Genomic DNA, 17428 nt, shown 5'->3' with positions numbered 1-17428 from the left:
GTGTGTGGCCTGGGGGAGTCGGGACAACTGCCGTGAACCGGAGGCCAAAGATCTCTCCTGGCCTGGATCCTGTTAATTAAAGAGATGGCGCTCTGTTGGTGAGGCACCTCTGGCTGCAAGATTGCGCAAGGCCATCTGCTGCGTAACTTGTGGCAGGGACCAATGCTGGGGGCGTGAAGGCAAGCGCACTTCTTAAACCATAAAACTCTGTTTCATTTCAGAGCGCAGCTGAGCCACCCCACTCCTCAACACTCTGCCATCTGCACCGCTGTGGCTGGGACCGGGCAGTGCTGCACATCCCAAAGGCCACCAAGTCACACCCGTGTCCCTGCTGCTTTGCCGGGAGCTTCTGCGATGCGAGCGATGTTCTGGGGGCTGATCTCTTGGACTGCAGCTACTCTGTCCCTGACCGGCAGCTGGTCAGGAGGGTTGCGTCCCAGGTGGAATTCCACCTCTCTGACGAGAACCTGGCCAAGGATGCTTTCCTCCTGAAACATGTCCAGAAGAACAAGATGGGCTTCATCAGCATCAAACTGCTGATGTCCTTGAAGAAGGTAGGCAGCCCGTTGCGTTGGCCAGCCGGAGTGGGAAGTGGCCTCCACGTGGAGGATGCCTGGGTGTCTGGGTGTGCTCTGGCTGTCTGCGGTGAGGTGCTCGGGGAGGTCCAGGCTCTGCTCAGGCTGCCTGTGTCCCGGCAAAGCGCTGGTGGTGCAGAGCTGGGCCCTGCTGTCTGCCTTCAACGTGCTGCAGCAGTTCTCCACCCAGGGAGGGTGGCTGGGGAAGCGGTGAGGGGTCCTCAAACCCCAAGCCCAGGGCTGGGTTCACCTCTTCTGCCCGTGGTTCCCCCAGGCTGCTTTGAGAGAGGAGAGCTCGTCCTCCGGCGCTGAGGCTCCTTTACATTTGGGTTTGGGGCTTTCTCTTTTCTTTTGTTTTCCATCACGACTAGATGAATGAGCAGCGCAGTTTATTAAAGCAACGGTACAGGTGCTTTTGGATTGCCCGTGATAAATAGACTGTCTGCAAAGCACATGCAGGTGACAATACCGTTGCCTACAGGCGCGTTAAATGATGAAAGAAAAGAGCTCTAAAGAATTCTAAGTTTCCCAGGGAAGCACTCAGTATAGCCGAGTGTTCGAATCTCACACAGTAGGCATCCCTATGGCGGGGGGGAGAGAGGCTCAGCCCATCGACTGATCCCAGAAGTCAGTGATGTCCTCCCGACTTGTCTGTGATGGTGTCTTCCCTGGCATTTCTCCTCTCTTAAGCCCTTTTATGTCTTCTGAGTTTTTCGGTGGAGCTTGAGTGACTCTAGTCACACATACCTTTCCTTTGATTGGTATAAAGTTCTCTCGCTTTGCTTTTAAAGGTGTATGCTAGAGAAAATTCAGAGCGCGTGCTCAGTGGGGGTTGGTCGCACCTTGGAGGTGGGTAACTTTGGGGGTGGAGGTGTGTTTTGGTGTTGTAATGAGCAAAGTTCACCCAAAGGACCTGCTGTTGCGTGTGAGTACCCCAGAAGTGGGCACATGTGATAGAAACCAGAAGTGTAGGGCGTTAGCTCAACAGAACCGCCGTTATTTTACCTCCTTGCTTCAGTGGATTCAATGCAGGGACCAAGCGTTCTCGTTCCGATCGTTCCGGTTGCCTACCCCTGCGATCACCGAGCCTGGCCGCGGGGTCTCGGCTCCGCTCCACCCTCCGTGTTCCTTTTCAGAGTCAGCATACCAAGCTCCCCTGGTGTTGCTGAGGTCTAAAGTTGCAGGTCACGTTGCTTAGGGAGTTACCACGGAACCGATTCTTGACGTGTGCACTGCGTTCCTCCCTGGAGGTTCACCTTCCCTTGGGGGGCGGGGGGTGCGTGTGTCATACCGACAAGTCACCTCCATCCAGCAATCATTCCACGGGCTGTCACTGTACCCAGGAGGCCCGGGGGTCTCTCCCTGCCCTTGGCGGCCATGCCCTGGGCCCAGCTGCTGGGTGTCCCTGGCGCCTGCTCTGCCACTCGGCTCGCAAGGAGAAGCCTGGTGCTGTTCCTCTTCTCTCGGGCCACGGCAGGAACCAAGCGTGCAGCGCAGAGACCGCCCCTATTAGCCGTCCCCTCTCTGCAAAGCCTATGCAGCCCTGCAGCCAGGAGGAGCAGGGACTTGATGTGGCTGGACACAACCCCTTTTCGTGGGGCGTAAGCGGGGTGATTTCGGCAGCCGCAGCCTGGAGGCAAGCCAAAGTGTAACCAGAGCCATAGGTTGGGATGGTGGGTGCCAAGAGCCCGCCACGGAAGTAAGCCAGGCTTTGAGAAACAAGTGCGCGGAGGTGACCCCGGTGTGGTGGAAGGAAAGGTTGGTCGTATTCAGACGTGGACCATTTGGATCCGTGACCAAAGCCCAGCCAGGCAAAGGACAGACAGCTCTTCCAAACTGTCAAAATAGCCCATTGCTGCTATTGCCGTCACATCCCCTTGTCCCACTGAAACCCAGCTGCGCAGCCTTTCTATTAAACACACGCGTTGGCCGTGTTTATACGGGATACCAAAGGCGCTTCAGCCATGGGTGAAACTTCCACAGCTCACCTGTGACTTGAACCTTTCTGAGAGTTCTTTGCCTACCTCGGTTTGTGGGAAGATGTTCGGATCTTACCTCAAACCCTGGCAAGTCTCCTTTTCCTTTAGGATTTAGTATTTTGAGTACTGAGAGATTAAGAGAGGTAGTCTCCTTGCCATTTTGTGCGTTGGTGCCAAAATGGATCTGTACCTTCAGACTATGTAAATAAGGGCACGTAGGCCACAGACATTCCTTTGGTTGTGGTGATGCCAGAGGTGAAAGACAGGGGTTTGGTTCCCTCTGCAGGAACTCTGCAGAGATGTAGAGAGCGTGCACGGTTTCCTCACCATTCCTTACCGAGGCACCAAGGGACATTTGCTACCACACTGTCAGGGGAGGTTCGGACTTGACATGAGGAGACATTTCTTTGCCAAGAGGGTGGTCACACCCTGAAACAGGCTTCCTGGAGAGGTGGTGGATGCCCCGTGCCTGTCAGTGTTGAAGAGGCATTTGGACAATGCCCTTAATACCATGCTTGAACTTTTGGTCAGCCCTGAAACGGTCAGGTAATTGGACTAGATGATGGTTGTAGGTTCCTTCCAGCTGAACTATTCCATTCTATTCTGTTCTGTTCTACTCTGCTCTGTTCCCTGTGCTCACCATGAGTCAAATACCAACGAGACTGTTATTTGCCTGAAACGCCAGGGGGGTTTCAGCTCCAGAACCACTTTGAAGGACACATAACACAAAGGTTGCAAGTGGAAACAGGCTATTATTTTTATTTTTCTGAGTCTGTTTCAGAGCTGATGCTCACAAGCCTTAACACAATGTGCCTGTGTAGCCAGGAGCAGGCTGATGCATTCTTCAGTTGAGCTTGAGAAAACATCCTTTGCAGCCTGGCAAAGGCAAGTCCCAGAGCTACAGAAAGTAGCAGGAGGAATACAGGCCAAGCAGTCCCTGTTTCCTGAAGAGTGAGAACGTGCAGAATGAGGATCAGGACCGACCACACACAAAAGAAGAAGAAGGAGGAGGAGGAGGAGTGTGGTACCGTGGGGTATTTTCCAAAGTATGACGGGTAGAGGTGAAAAGCGTATTTTTGCGTTCGGCAACTTGCTCCGCCGCTGTGCTTCTTGGCCAACGATGCACAAAAGGCGCTCTCGTGCCGGCCCTGCGCTTGATTTGCGTGCAGGGAGAGGTGAAAAGTGGCAGCTCGTGATGGGGCAGCAAGCCTGGAGCCCTTCCAAGCACAGGCTGTTTTGCCCAAGCCATAAGCCCTGGGGAAATGGAGCTAAGGGAAGAGCAGAGCTCGCTCCCGCTCCCGCTCCAGACTTGCACTGGGCAAGAGAGCCCAAGAGAGGCAGGGCACGAGCGGTGCCTTGGAGGTGCAAGAGCAGCAGGCAGGGAGCTAGGCGAAAGGGCCCAGAGGAGCCCTGACAAGGGGCTGTGCTCAGTGCTACAGAGGACAAGAAGCAACCCCCGGGAGCATCCCTTGGAGCCCGGCCTGGGAGTCCGAAAGCTTCCTCCCCCCGGATGCGGGGCACGAGGGCCACCTTCGTGGAGCACGAGCAGCGGGCACCTAGCCACAACGGCCCAAAGGAGCCCTGGCGAGGGGCCGTGCTCAGTGCTGCAGAGGAAGGCAAAAAACCCCCGGGGACACTTGCTAGCCCACCGTGGGGGAAAAAAAGCCTTCCTCCCCCTAGCTGCAGGGCACGAGAGGCCATCTTCGTGGTGCACGAGCAGCAGGCAGTAACCTAGCCAAAATGGACCGGAGGAGCCCTGGCAAGTGGTCCTGCTCAGTGCTGCAGAGGAAGGCAAAAAACCCCCGGGGCCCAGTGCCAATCTGCGCCGGGGGAAAATTCCTTCCTGACCCCAGAGCTGGCGATCGGCTATTCCCTGAGCACGTGAGCAAGACCTGCCCCCTGGTCCCGCAGGCTGGTCACGCCTCCCAGGGGATGCCCAGCCCCAGATTTCGTCAAGGCCGCTACCCAAGATGATTTTGCTCCTTTGGAGGAAGCTCTCCTCTTCGGGATGCACCCGAGACTCCTCCCAGGCATCTCCCAGAGTCTTTTAGCCTCTGCTTTACCTACCTAACGCCTCAGGTAGCAGCCCCAGACTATTCCAAGGAAGCTACCCAAGACGATTTTTCTCCTTTGCAGGAAGCTCTCTCCTCTGGGATCGACCCAAGACTCCTCCCAGGCATCTCCCAGAGTGTTTTGACCTCTGCGTTCGGGACCGGAGATCCCAGCTGCCTGCCCCAGACTCCTCCAAGTAAGTAGCTCAAGACATTTTTTTTCTCCTGTAGAGAAATCTCTCAACTCCGACAGCCACCTGAGACTCCTCCCAGGCACCTCCTAGAGTCTTTTGGCCTCTGCTTTACGTACCTAAGATCTCAGGTAGCAGCCCCAGACTCCTCCAGGGAAGCTACCCAAGATGATTCTTCTCTTTTGCAGGAAGCTCTCTCCTCCAGGATTGACCCAAGACTCCTCCCAGGCGTCTCCCAGAATGTTTTGACCTCTGTGTTCGGGACTGGAGATCCCAGCTACCTGCCCCAGACTCCTCCAAGTAAGTAGCTCAAGACATTTTTTTTCTCCTGTAGAGAAATCTCTCAACTCCGACAGCCACCTGAGACTCCTCCCAGGCATCTCCTAGAGTCTTCTGTCCTCTGCTTTACCTACCTAAGGTCTCAGGTAGAAGCCCCAGACTCCTCCAAGGAAGCTACCTTTGAGGTTTTTTTCTTTTTTGGAGGAAGCTCTGCCCTCCGGGATCCCCCTGTGACTCCTTCCAGGCGTCTCCTAGAGTCTTTTGGCCTTTTCTTATAAGGAGCTGAGATCCCAGGTAGCAGCCCCAGACTTGTCTAATGAGGCTACCCCGGATGATTTTTCTCCTTTGGAGGAAGCTCTTTCCTCCGGGATCCACCCAAGACTCCTCCCAGGCATCTCCCAGAATCTTTTGGCCTCTGCTTTACGGACCTAAGATCCTAAGAAAAGATAGCTATGAAAAGGCCAAAAGGCTCTGGGAGATGCCTGGGAGGAGTCACAGGTGGATCCCAAAGGGGAGAGCTTCCTCCAAAAAAGAAAAAACCTCGAGGGTAGCTTCCTTTTAGGAGTCTGGGGCTGCTACCCAAGATCTTGCACGAGCAGCAGGCAGTAACCTAGCCAAAACGGACCGGAGGAGCCCTGACAAGTGGTCCTGCTCAGTGCTGCAGAGGAAGGCAAAAAACCCCCGGGGCCCAGTGCCAATCTGCGCCGGGGGAAAATTCCTTCCTGACCCCAGAGCTGGCGATCGGCTATTCCCTGAGCACGTGTGAGCAAGACCTGCCTCCTGGTCCCGCAGGCTGGTCACGCCCCCCAGGGGATGCCCAAGCCCTGTTCTCCCTGAACCTGGAGCCATCTCGGGGCTTCCGAGAGTGGCCAAGTGCCCCCGGCCTGATCGACCTTGGGGGCAAGAATCCTTCCCACGCCTTCGGGCCACCAGCGGGTGCTCCAAAGCACTGGGAGCCCTGGCAACATCTCTGCATCCCACTTCTTACGGCTGCTGCCACTGGTTCCGCAGGGAGTGAGGACGGCGAGCTCTGCAGTGCTCCTCAAGAAGGCATTCCCTTGGTCTTGCCACAGCTCTCCATCCAAAAAAGCCTGATGGCCTCGGGCACCTCCAGGGCTTGGTGGTTCTTCTCGTCTCCAGCAGCCTGGTGCAGCCTCCGGTCTTCCTCCCTCAGCGCCCGGCAAGTAATTCCAGCGGCTCCTCACAGACTTCCTCTGGGATGTCTCTGGGCCGCCTGCCAGGCAGACTGGCAGTGGGACAGGGGAGGCTGCCCCTTTTATAGTGCCCCGGGGCATTGTGACTGCTGCGTTGCCGGGTGGTGGCACTGCGACACGGGGGGAGGGGGGGGGGTGGTGTGAGGGGGCCCCCCGTGCGCAGCGCTGCCCGCTGCCCCTCGGCCCAGCATCCTTCGGAGGAAGGCCTTTGGGGCGCCGGCCCCGGGGGCTGTGTTGCGTTACCGAGTCCAGAAGTTTGGCAGAAAATAAACCGCCTTGCATTCCAGCTTATCCTCAGATGTCAGAGGGGCTGGGGACGGCTGGGTTTAATTTCTGAGTGACGTCCAATTCAATGCTCTAAGGGCGGTCGCATTCAATGTGCTGAACTATCACGATGAGGGATGCCCTTAATAGCGTACTGCACTCTGGCTTAGCTGCGTTCAACGCACGAGAATGACCAGACTTAGGGAGTTTGGTTGCGCTAACAAATTATCACGACTAGATGAATGAGCAGCACAGTTTATTAAAGCAACGGTACAGGTGCTTTTGGATTGCCCGTGATAAATAGACTGTCTGCAAAGCACGTGCAGGTGACAATACAGTCGCCTACAAGCGCGTTAAATGATGAAAGAAAAGAGCTCTAAAGAATTCTAAGTTTCCCAGGGAAGCACTCGGTACAGCCGAGTGTTCGAATCTCACACAATAGGCAACCCTATGGCGGGGGGGAGAGAGGCTCAGCCCATCGACTGATGCCAGAAGTCAGCGATGTCCTCCCGACTTGTCTGTGATGGTGTCTTCCCTGACATTTCTCCTCTCTTAAGCCCTTTTATGTTTTCTGAGTTTTTCGGTGGAGCTTGAGTGACTCTAGTCACACATACCTTTCCTTTGATTGGTATAAAGTTCTCTCGGTTTGCTTTTAAAGGTGTATGCTAGAGAAAATTCAGAGCGCGTGCTCAGTGGGGGGTGGTTGCACCTTGGAGGTGGGTAACTTTGGGGGTGGAGGTGTGTTTTGGTATTATAATGAGCAGAGTTCACCTGAAACATGTCCAGAAGAACAAGATGGGCTTCGTCAGCATCAAACTGCTGACGTCCTTGAAGAAGGTAGGCAGCCCGTTGCGTTGGCCAGCCGGGGTGGGAAGTGGCCTCCACGTGGAGGATGCCTGGGTGTCTGGGTGTGCTCTGGCTGTCTGCGGTGAGGTGCTCGGGGAGGTCCAGGCTCTGCTCAGGCTGCCTGTGTCCCGGCAAAGCGCTGGTGGTGCAGAGCTGGGCCCTGCTGTCTGCCTTCAACGTGCTGCAGCAGTTCTCCACCCAGGGAGGGTGGCTGGGGAAGCGGTGAGGGGTCCTCAAACCCCCAGCCCAGGGCTGGGTTCACCTCTTCTGCCCGTGGTTCCCCCAGGCTGCTCTGGGAGAGATCATGCCTTAACTAAAAAACTGCAGGGAAGCACTGGTGGTGTGATGTACAGGGAAGCTGTGTCTTCTTGCCATGGTCCGGGAGCACAGGCGACCTTCTCCCACAAATCCTGAAAGGGGGATATTGCCTTGCCATGACCTCAGGTTGATGGGGGTGCAGCCTGCCTCGATGATGGGTTTAGGGTGGTCCCTGCCTGGGGAGACTCACAGTGACACAGTGGCCCCCTCTGTCCCTCAGGTGAAATACCTGACGCATGACTGGTGGCTGACGCTTTACACCCTGCGGTTCTCAGAGCTGCTGGAGGTGAACGAGGAGGGCACCAAAGTGAGGCGGTGGGTGATAGCATATGTCCATACATTCTGTATGGTATGTCTAAATATTTGTTGGTTTTAATATTTTGTACCAGCCGTGGAAACTGGTTTGCTGCTAGGTGACTGTAAAAGTGAGATTTGGTAAATAATTATTAGAAATCTTATACTAACACTATGATTGAAAAAAGAGACAGAAGTGTAGCCAAGTAATTAACTAGTAGAGGTAGTTACTCCTAAGTTTTACAGTTCTTTGCTCTTATGACTGGATGTTCCTGTACATTAGATAAGAGTAATATTGAAACTGACCATATATGACTGAAACCATGTTAAGCTCCAAGATCAAAGAACAAGGATGACGAACAAGACTTGAAGGTCAGCCAACAGAATTTGAAACGGATCGGTGGTCGCAAAAGCAGCCCTTTGACTCAAATGAAGAACCGTTGCATGTGATCAGATGTAGGCAGTACTATGATACTCAGTTACAATAATTTTTATGTATATGTATACTAATCTGATTAATATGTAATTGGTTACTCCATATAACCTGTTTGTGCTGAAGCTGTGGCACGCGTGCTAGGTGGAACTATCCCCCGTGCATCCAGCGCTGCAATAAAGAATGCCTACTTTCTAAAACTCCAAAATGAGTCTTAGAGAGTTTCTTCGACTGGCTTTTCGGTATCATGGGTCCCCATCCCCGAGTCCCTGCTGAGTGTCCCCCCCAGCAGACTGCTGCTGGCCTGGGAGCTGCTGACCCTGGAGCAGGACGTGCTGCTGCTGCTCCAGAAGAATTTCCTCAAGACCATCACGAGGATGTTCAGCCCCTTCGGCACCATCGCCTCCATCCGCATCCTGTGGCCGGGCCGCAAGCTGCCCTCGGATGTGCGGAAATACACGTCAGACTTCCCCGAGCTGCTGAGCAAGCACTGCGCACTGGTGGAGTACAAGAGCCTGGGGAGCGCTTCAGCCTTGAGGAGCCTTGAGGACCTCGGCCACCAGAGCTGTCCGCGTGGTGAGAGCATCAGGGTGGTCCGGCTCTGCGGGAAGGGCTCCAAGAAGACAGCCGGGGCCAAGAGGGAGGTGGCGGAGGAGCTGATGGACCAGCCGGGTTGGAAAGTGCAGGCGGTGGCCGCGACCTTCCCCAACGGCCTCGGGGACTCCCTGCTCTGCAGCTCCCCGGAGTTGAACGGTGCCCAGGCGCTGCCACCCCAAGGACCCCTCGGCACCCTCCTGGCCCGGCAGCAACTTCAAGCCCAGCAATTTCAGCAATGCCTTCACTGGATTGCTCCTCGCCAGCAAAGTCTTCCCTCCGCTCGGGACAGGCTTGGGCACAGGCAGCTGCTACGGCCTCTGCTCCAGCACTGAGAGCACTCGTGGCTGCGGCTGGGGGAGTGGGGTGGGTGCCTGGGCACCCTGGCCCAGCAGCCCCTCTCCAGATGCCAAACCTCTTGCCGGCAATCCTCCGGCAGCGACGTGGGTGCCTGAGCCCCTCGGCCTGCGGGATGCGGTGCTTTGCCTGCCCCACTGTTGTCCCAGAAGTGGGGTCATTCACCCGGTGTGCAAAATGCCAATATAAACACAGAGCAGAGGTATTTTATTCCAGTTCTTGTTTACGCAAAGATGGGGGCTAGGTGGTAATCCGCAAAGCTAGCACCCCTCATGCCTAAACGGGCAAGCAATTTATACAGTTCAGTTATACATATTCAATTTCCAAAGTTCTTCCAAAAACTATTACTGGGAGTCGCTTATCTCGCACAGTTTCCATTGGGCTAAAGTTTCCCTGCTTGGAATTAAAGGTACAGTGTTCTTTTCTTTTACAGCACATGCTCAAGGAGAGTTGGGGGGGTAAGTCTTTTTGGTGTGGAATTGAGTTGGTGGTCGTGATCTCCCCCTGCCACCTTTCTTTACCTTTCCTCCAGTTTTCGAAGATTTTTCTGACTTCATGCCTATTAGCAATTATTCAACTTTTTGGCGCCTCCTGGGGTAGGATGTTCCCTTCTTCTCAGTCTTTTAGTTCTTCTTCAGGGGCACAGTTGTTAGCAAGGCATGCATTGGTTATACAAAGGGGATCTTGTTTCACAAGACCTTTGTGGCCTTTTTCGTGTGGCTTAAGTACATAATTTCTTAAGTACATCATTTCCCCCTGTGGTGGGTTGACCCTGGCTGGACGCCAGGTGCCCACCAAAGCCGTTCTATCACTCCCCCTCCTCAGCTGGACAGGGGAGAGAAAATGTAACAAAGAGCTTGTGGGTCGAGATAAGGACAGGAGAGATCACTCACCAATTACCATCACTGGCAAAAGAGACTCCGCTTGGGGAAAATTAACTCAATTTATTACAAATCAACCAGAGTAGGGTAATGAGAAATAAACCCAAATCTCAGAACACCTTCCCTCCACCCCTCCCTTCTTCCTGGGCACAACTTCACTCCCGGATTCCCTACCAACCCCCCCCAGTGGCACAGGGGGACGGGCAATGGGGTTTACGGTCAGTTCATCACACGTTATTTTCTGCCGCTTCATCCTCCTCGGGGGAAGGACTCATCACATTCTTCCCCTGCTCCAGCGTGGGGTCCCTCCCACGGGAGACAGTCCTCCATGAACTTCTCCAACATGGGTCCCTCCCACGGGCCGCAGTTCTTCACGAACTGCTCCAGCATGGGTCCTTTCCACGGTGTGTAGTCCTTCAGGAGCACACTGCTCCAGCGTGGGTCCCCCGTGGGGTCACAAGTCCTGCCAGAAAAACTGCTCCAACGTGGGCTCCTCTCTCCACAGATCCGCAGGTCCTGCCAGGAGCCTGCTGCAGCGCGGGCTTCCCACAGGGTCACAGCCTCCTTCAGGCACCCACCTGCTCCGGCATGGGGTCCTCCACGGGCTGCAGGTGGAGATCTGCTCCACCGTGGACCTCCATGGACTGCAGCGGGACAGCCTGCCTCACCATGGTCTTCCCCACGGGCTGCAGGGGAATCTCTGCTCCGGCGCCTGGAGCATCTCCTCCCCCTCCTTCTTCACTGACCTGGGGGTCTGCAGGGTTGTTTCTCTTACATGGTCTCACTCCTCTCTCGGGCTGCCATTTCTGTCTGTCCCAGCAACTTTTTTTCCTTCTTAAATATGTTATCACAGAGGTGCTGCCTTGGCCGGCGTCAGGTCCGTCTTAGAGCCGGCTGATATTGCCTCTGTCGGACACAGGGGAAGCTTCCAGCAGCTTCTCACAGAAGCCACCCCTGTAACCCCTCCCCGCTACCAAAGCCTTGCCACACAAAGCCAATACACCCCCCCTTTGAGACTATGAGATCTCTTCATATGAGTCTCATAAGTCTCACTACTTCATTTTATCGTTACATATGCTCTAGCCATGGCTTGTAAAACCAGTCTCTTGATAGAACTTAAAACAACACAAAGTATGATTGTAATAATGACAACAGTGGTCGAAGTTTAAATTAGGTTTGCCAGCCATCCAGTAAGGGAGGATCCTGTTCCATGTAATATTTTATTTAACCACCCTATTTCCATTGTTGTTCTTCTTCTTTCTTAGAAAGGTAATATTCCCCAATTTAAAGGATTGTCTGCCAGCTCAGATGGCGGGAGACAAGCGGTTACACTAACATTCTGGATTTGCCCAAAGGACTGGATAAGCTGTAAAACCAAATTCTCTTGACCTACTGCTAGTACCAAGTGGGATATTATAATATTCAGGTTCTTCATTCTCTCAGAGTTCAATGGTCTCAGATATTAGCTGAAATTTGAGTTTCCCAGTCTGTGGCTGTCCACTTTCCCTGATCTGGTTCTGGTGCTCTTTTCACTCGCGTGTAATGAATCCAGGAGTCCATTCCTTCTACTCTGGCTGCAGTACAGGTTTTCAATAACATGGTGTGAGGTCCTTTCCACCTTTATCCAACAGGAGAGAGGCCTTCTGATTTAGATACCTGTGTAGTGAAGATAAAGTATGCGAAAGAGAAATCAAATACTCTTTAACATCAGCCTGCCCTTTTATATGCATTTGGTCTCCTGTGATGTTAGAAAGACTCATGGGATATGCTTTCCCATAAACAACCTTAAAAGGACTTACTTTCCCTTTGACCCTAGGAGTTACTCGAATTCGTAAAAGAGCTATAGGTAAAGTTTCTACCCATTTAAGGTGTGTTTTCTTGACACAGTTTAGCAAGTTGCCTTTTAAGAGTTTGATTCATTCTTTCTAGCTTCCCACTTGATTGTGGCCTCCGAGGGGTGTGTAATTCCCACTTAATCTGTAAAAATTTAGAAATCTCTTGCATGACTTCTGCAAGAAAATGAGGCCCATTATTAGAGGAGATTCCTTCTGGAATACCAAATCGGGGTATTATTTCCTTCAATAAGATTCTAATTACCTCTCTAGCTCTTTGTTGGCATGGCAAGGGAAAGCCTCTGGCCAGCCAGAAAAGGTATCTACCAATGTCAATAAATATTTATATTCGTTATACCTGGGTAGCTCTGAAAAATCTATTTGCCAGTATTCCCCAGGAATTATTCCTTGTTTCACAATTCCTCCTATAACTTTTTTCCCAATTTTTGGATTATTAGCACAGCAGATGGTACACTTTTTTTACTACCATGTCTGCTACCCTTTGTATCTTTGGTCCAAAAAAAATTTCTTTTTGCAGTTATTGTCAATGCGTCTTCTCCTGGATGCATCTCCTGATGTAATCTCTTGAGCGAAGTTTCCATCATTCTTTCAGGAATCAATAATGGCGTTAGCGGTGTTATCCACCAACCTTGTCCATTTTTGGAGCAGTCTATCTGTTCTGCTAATTCATCTTCCTTCTCAGTATATTTTGGTGGTGGTAATTCTAAACGAGGCCCTGGAATTAAAGCTTCTTCAAATTTCGGCTCCTTTAGAACTGCCTTTTTAGCAAGACAATCAGCCTTCCAATTTCCTTTTATAATTTCACTATTTCCTTTTTGGTGGGCTTTGCAATGCATTATTGCAACCTTTGGTAAGAGAACCGCTTGCAGCAGTCTCATAACTTCAGTCCCATATTTTACTGGAGTTCCCTGTGAGTTTAACAGTCCTCTTTCCTTCCAAATTGCCCCCAAATTGCATGCACCACCCCAAATGCATATTCAGAATCTGTGTATATATATATATATTTACTCTTTTTCCATTACTTAGTTCTAGAGCTCGCATCAATGCTATTAATTCAGCCCTTTGAGCGGATGTGTTGCTAGGCAGTGCCTTAGTCTCTAGCGGTTGGGCATTTGTTACCACTGCATATCCAGCTCTTCGTTTTCCTTCCAGCATAGAGCTGCTGCCATCAGTGAAGAGCTCTACTTCTGCATCAGGCAGGGGTTCATCCTGTAGGTGTGGTCTGCTGGAATACACTTGTTCAGTCCATCTGTGAGCATGGTCGGCGCGTGACTGCTGGATTATGACAATATGCCACGTGTACAAAGCCCATGAACCAATAGACAAGGTGGCTACGGCTCGCGCAGCGCGCCTGGCCAGCGAGCGCATGCGTCATAGGCTCCCTATGTTGCAACTGAGGCGTGTTTTGGCACCCGCTGGCCACGTGTGCCAAAACCCATTCCTCTGCAAATGTGTAACTACCGGGATTTTTCTGGAGAGCATGGGGCTGGTGTACGGCGAGGCCACCATTGCCTCCGTGGGGACGCCCATGTAAAGCCGGCACCTACCGATTGCTGGGCTGAGCTCGTGGTGCAAGACAGCACAAGAATGTACGGATGGTCCATCTTCCTCACAGTCCTCGGGTCGGTACGTTAATTTGCTTTACAAGATACCCTTAGCATAATGCATGTCTGTAGTTAATAAATGCTTGCTTTTCCCCTTCTAGTCAGTGTGTGTGTTCACCTTCTCGGGAATCTGCGAAATCACCCTAAAACAGCAACCCTGTTTTATGGAATGAAATTTTTTTAATGAAAACTATCAGGAAATTTGTAACTTTGTTCCCCAGCTTTATGGGAACCAGGGGATCGGCTGGGGAAATCTCAATATTCTCCCCAGTCCCCTTTACTCAGTATCAGATGTCCCTAGCATAATTAGGTTAGTATTTGATTCTGGCCCCCTTTTCCTTGAGGATTCAGCAAATAATTTTTCTTTCTGTGGGCATTGTGTCCGCATTTTCTCGATAGGACCCCACTGATTGCTTCCAGTTGAATAGATCTGAGGTCGTGAACGGGACATGTACAAATACTGGCTGTCCCTCCAGCCCTATTGCCCGTCTCAAGGGAGCTTGTATAATGGGATGCTGTCCCCTCGTTCTCCCTGAGATTGGGCTAAAATTCTCACTCCCTGCTCTTGACCTGGAAGTGGGCTGGTCTTCCTTACAACAAATTTAATTTTCCGAGCAGTTTTCTATTCTTCTCCCTTTCAGAATTTAATTCATCTTTCAAAAATGTCTTTTCAACCTCCAATTGTCCATTATGAACACTGAAGGCTGCACTTATCTTCCATCCTGCCTCTAAAGCAGTTTTGGTCACTTCAGTTTCTAGTGCACTGAATTTTGTAGCTTCAATGAGATCGGCTGCACCCATTATCTTTGCCGTATCAGATTTCAGTGCCTCCTCCTGTGCACAAGTTAGACATGCTCCAAAAATAGTGCACAGGATACCTTTCCCTTTCCCTTTTGGGTTTTTGTTGTTGTTGTTGGGTTTTGTTCCTTCGGGCAACTGAATAGTGGCTGGATAGAGACTCAGGGCATACTATTTGTTAAGGGATTTCAAGGCTCAGTTCAGGTTTTGGTTCTTTGAATGGTGCAGCCACCGCCCTGTTTAGTTTAGGGCTTATCAGACAACCCAGGGCTAAGCTGTCTACACAGCTCCCCGTGAGTGAGTCATCTCTGCAGAGAGACAGGGCCTCAAGGCAACCCAAGGCTGGGTCGCTTTTGTAACCCCCCATGAGTCGCCTGTGTGCACTAGACATGGTGAAACTTGTTTGGGAGCTATGAGCCGGACAATCCATACAATCCACCCCGTGACCTGCGTCACAATTCAACCACATGTATGTCCTCCTTGACCGATGTATTGGTATAAGTTGTGTCTGTCTGCTTTGGTAGAGTTATGTATTCTTCAGTTTCTGGGTGAACCCTTACCTGAGAGATAGATCTTACAATCATTCTTTTAACACAACTAATGGCAATGCATACTACAATAATAGAAAGGATAATCACTACTATCCTGCGATTTCCTTTTCTCATCCCTTCCTTCTACATTTACCAGATTCCCCTCTGGGACCAACATCTGCACATCTTCAGCCTCCCCACTGTCCTTAACACACTGCCTTTTACATTCTTTTCCAATACAACAGTTCTTTTTCTTTCCCTTTCCATTAATACTTTCTGCTAATACGTTCCATAAGCATCATCCACCAACAATCTACGTTTTTACAGTTTTCATGATCACATCTTAAAAAACAAATCAACATACGCAACTTCACCCCATTTATCATCTTTCTACAAAACAACGTCAATTGTAAAACAGTGGTATAATTCAGCAATCCATTCTCTGGCCATTTTCTCCATCCTCCAATTCATACATCAGCCACCATTGTGCACAATAAGCTTTTAATTTATCTTTCTTTAGGGGATCCTCTCCAAACTTGTTCCAATTTTTCAGGATGCATCCTAAGGGAGAACAAAGGGGAGTCTCCTGGGAAGTCGCATTGCCCATATCGGTACCGATTCTAAACCAGCGTTCTGTCCAGCAAATGAGGGATGTCTCCCTTCATTACAGAAACAATGTGTAGAATCGAACCCAGTGTTTCATACACCAAAACGAGGGACGTCTCCCTTTGTTACAAATCAATGTGTAGGAAGGAAATTATGCTCCTGCTGCATAACTTTCCTGATGCATCTTACACAGAGCCCAAAGAGGACAAAATGTCCCCAAATGCTTGCTACTCCCCCTGAGACTTTTCCTTCTTCCCTTATTTATCTATCAGAAAATATCTCTTTTCCAATAGCGTTGCACCATTGTGCGCTTACCGCCTGACTGCAGGAGAGGAGCCGATGGAGTCCCCGATCAACGGGTCGGTGCGCGCTGGAGTCCACTCAGTTCTCCTCTCCCCATCAGGTGCGGCAAGACTGTTAGCGAAAAAGCCGGTCAAAGAAACTCTCTAAGACTCAATTTTGGAGTTTTAGAAAGCAGGCATTCTTTATTGCAGCGCTGGGTGCATGGGGGATCGCTCCACCTAGCTTGCACACCATTACCTACAGCAAGCAAAATTTATATTGTTCCAGTCATATACAAATTCCTATTATCATTTACATAGTGCCCGCCCTTTGGTCATGCGCGGGGCAGGTCATCTCTTCTTCCTAGTTAGCTGGCCTTGGCAAGTTTTAATTACAAAAATTCAGCAGAACTCAAAGCTTATCATCAAGGCCCAAGACTTCTTCTCTGTTGACGCATATCAGGCCCGAGGCCTCCTGTCTGTTGGCGACTTTAGCACATACCATTGACAAAGCTCAAGGTTTTCTTATCTAATTACTACATACCAAAATTTCAAAGTTATTCAAGCAAGCAAATGTCCGTCACTGCAGCAATACAGTGAAGTTTTCCAGCGATACAGTGAAGTTTTCCTTCTCATGCCTTTATTCAAGGCATCAACTCCCCCCCCTTTTATTGAGACTTTGGACCTGCAAATCCAAAGCCTCAATACCCAATCTTAATTTTCATGTACACTTGATTATAACAGCTACAGCACTGAATCATTACGCAGGCTAAGATGCACACACAGATTACAATTATTGCAATAATGAATAGATTTTTCAACCAAATCCAATTAGGTAGCCATGAGGTAAGTTTGTGCCATAAGTCCTCAAATCCCCAGGATGTATTGTCCTTCGTAACCTGATGTAAGATCTTTGTTTGTTTCCAAATCTCTGCTAGATGAGTAGAAATTCTGCCACTTTGATCTATGTATGTACAGCAGCTCGTATTAACAATTGTACAAACACCTCCCTGTGAAGCCAGTAGTTAAGTCAAGAGCCATTTGATTCTGCATTACTACATGAGACAAACTAGATATTTCGATTTGTAACGCCTGTATGGCACCGGCGGTTCTGTTTTCAATGTCCTCTATAACAGGTGATGTATTTACTATTGCCTTTTCCAATTCACTAACTCCAGTTCAAGGGATAAACCATCTGGCAAAACTATGGTATCCTGAGGAATGATCTATAATGGGATTATGAACCCTCCTGGTTTGTTTGAGAAACCCATCCTCTCTGTTCATACAATCTGTCAATTATTGTTACATTGGGGACTACGGCTCCTAGTGGGCATGCTCCTTGCCAATTGGGAGGCAGTACTTTTCGAGCACGTGTTCTGCATAACCAATACCAACCGCTTCCTTCTGGGACTTGGAGGCCAAAGTGATTTGATGTGTCCGTATGACTTAGTGCGGGCCTCCAACATGATCTGGTCCTGTT

The 17428-nt window shown here is 50.8% G+C and overlaps 1 protein-coding gene across 1 annotated transcript; it reads left to right on the top strand.

Annotated features, from left to right (window-relative positions):
• Positions 1 to 203: 203 nt before the first annotated feature.
• On the top strand, positions 204 to 9584 carry LOC138684341 (uncharacterized; the record flags this gene model as incomplete). The annotated part of the gene is given in 4 exon segments (XM_069778033.1): positions 204 to 554; positions 7938 to 8032; positions 8665 to 9229; positions 9231 to 9584. Coding segments are annotated over 4 exon segments (1365 nt in total), but the record flags the coding sequence as incomplete, so codon positions are not given.
• Positions 9585 to 17428: the final 7844 nt, after the last annotated feature.

The sequence above is a fragment of the Haliaeetus albicilla genome, unplaced genomic scaffold (genome assembly GCF_947461875.1).
Source record: "Haliaeetus albicilla unplaced genomic scaffold, bHalAlb1.1 scaffold_42, whole genome shotgun sequence".
Taxonomy (NCBI): domain Eukaryota; kingdom Metazoa; phylum Chordata; class Aves; order Accipitriformes; family Accipitridae; genus Haliaeetus; species Haliaeetus albicilla.
The sequence above is the reverse complement of the archived record's forward strand: the minus strand, read 5'-3'. Positions and strand labels throughout refer to the sequence as shown.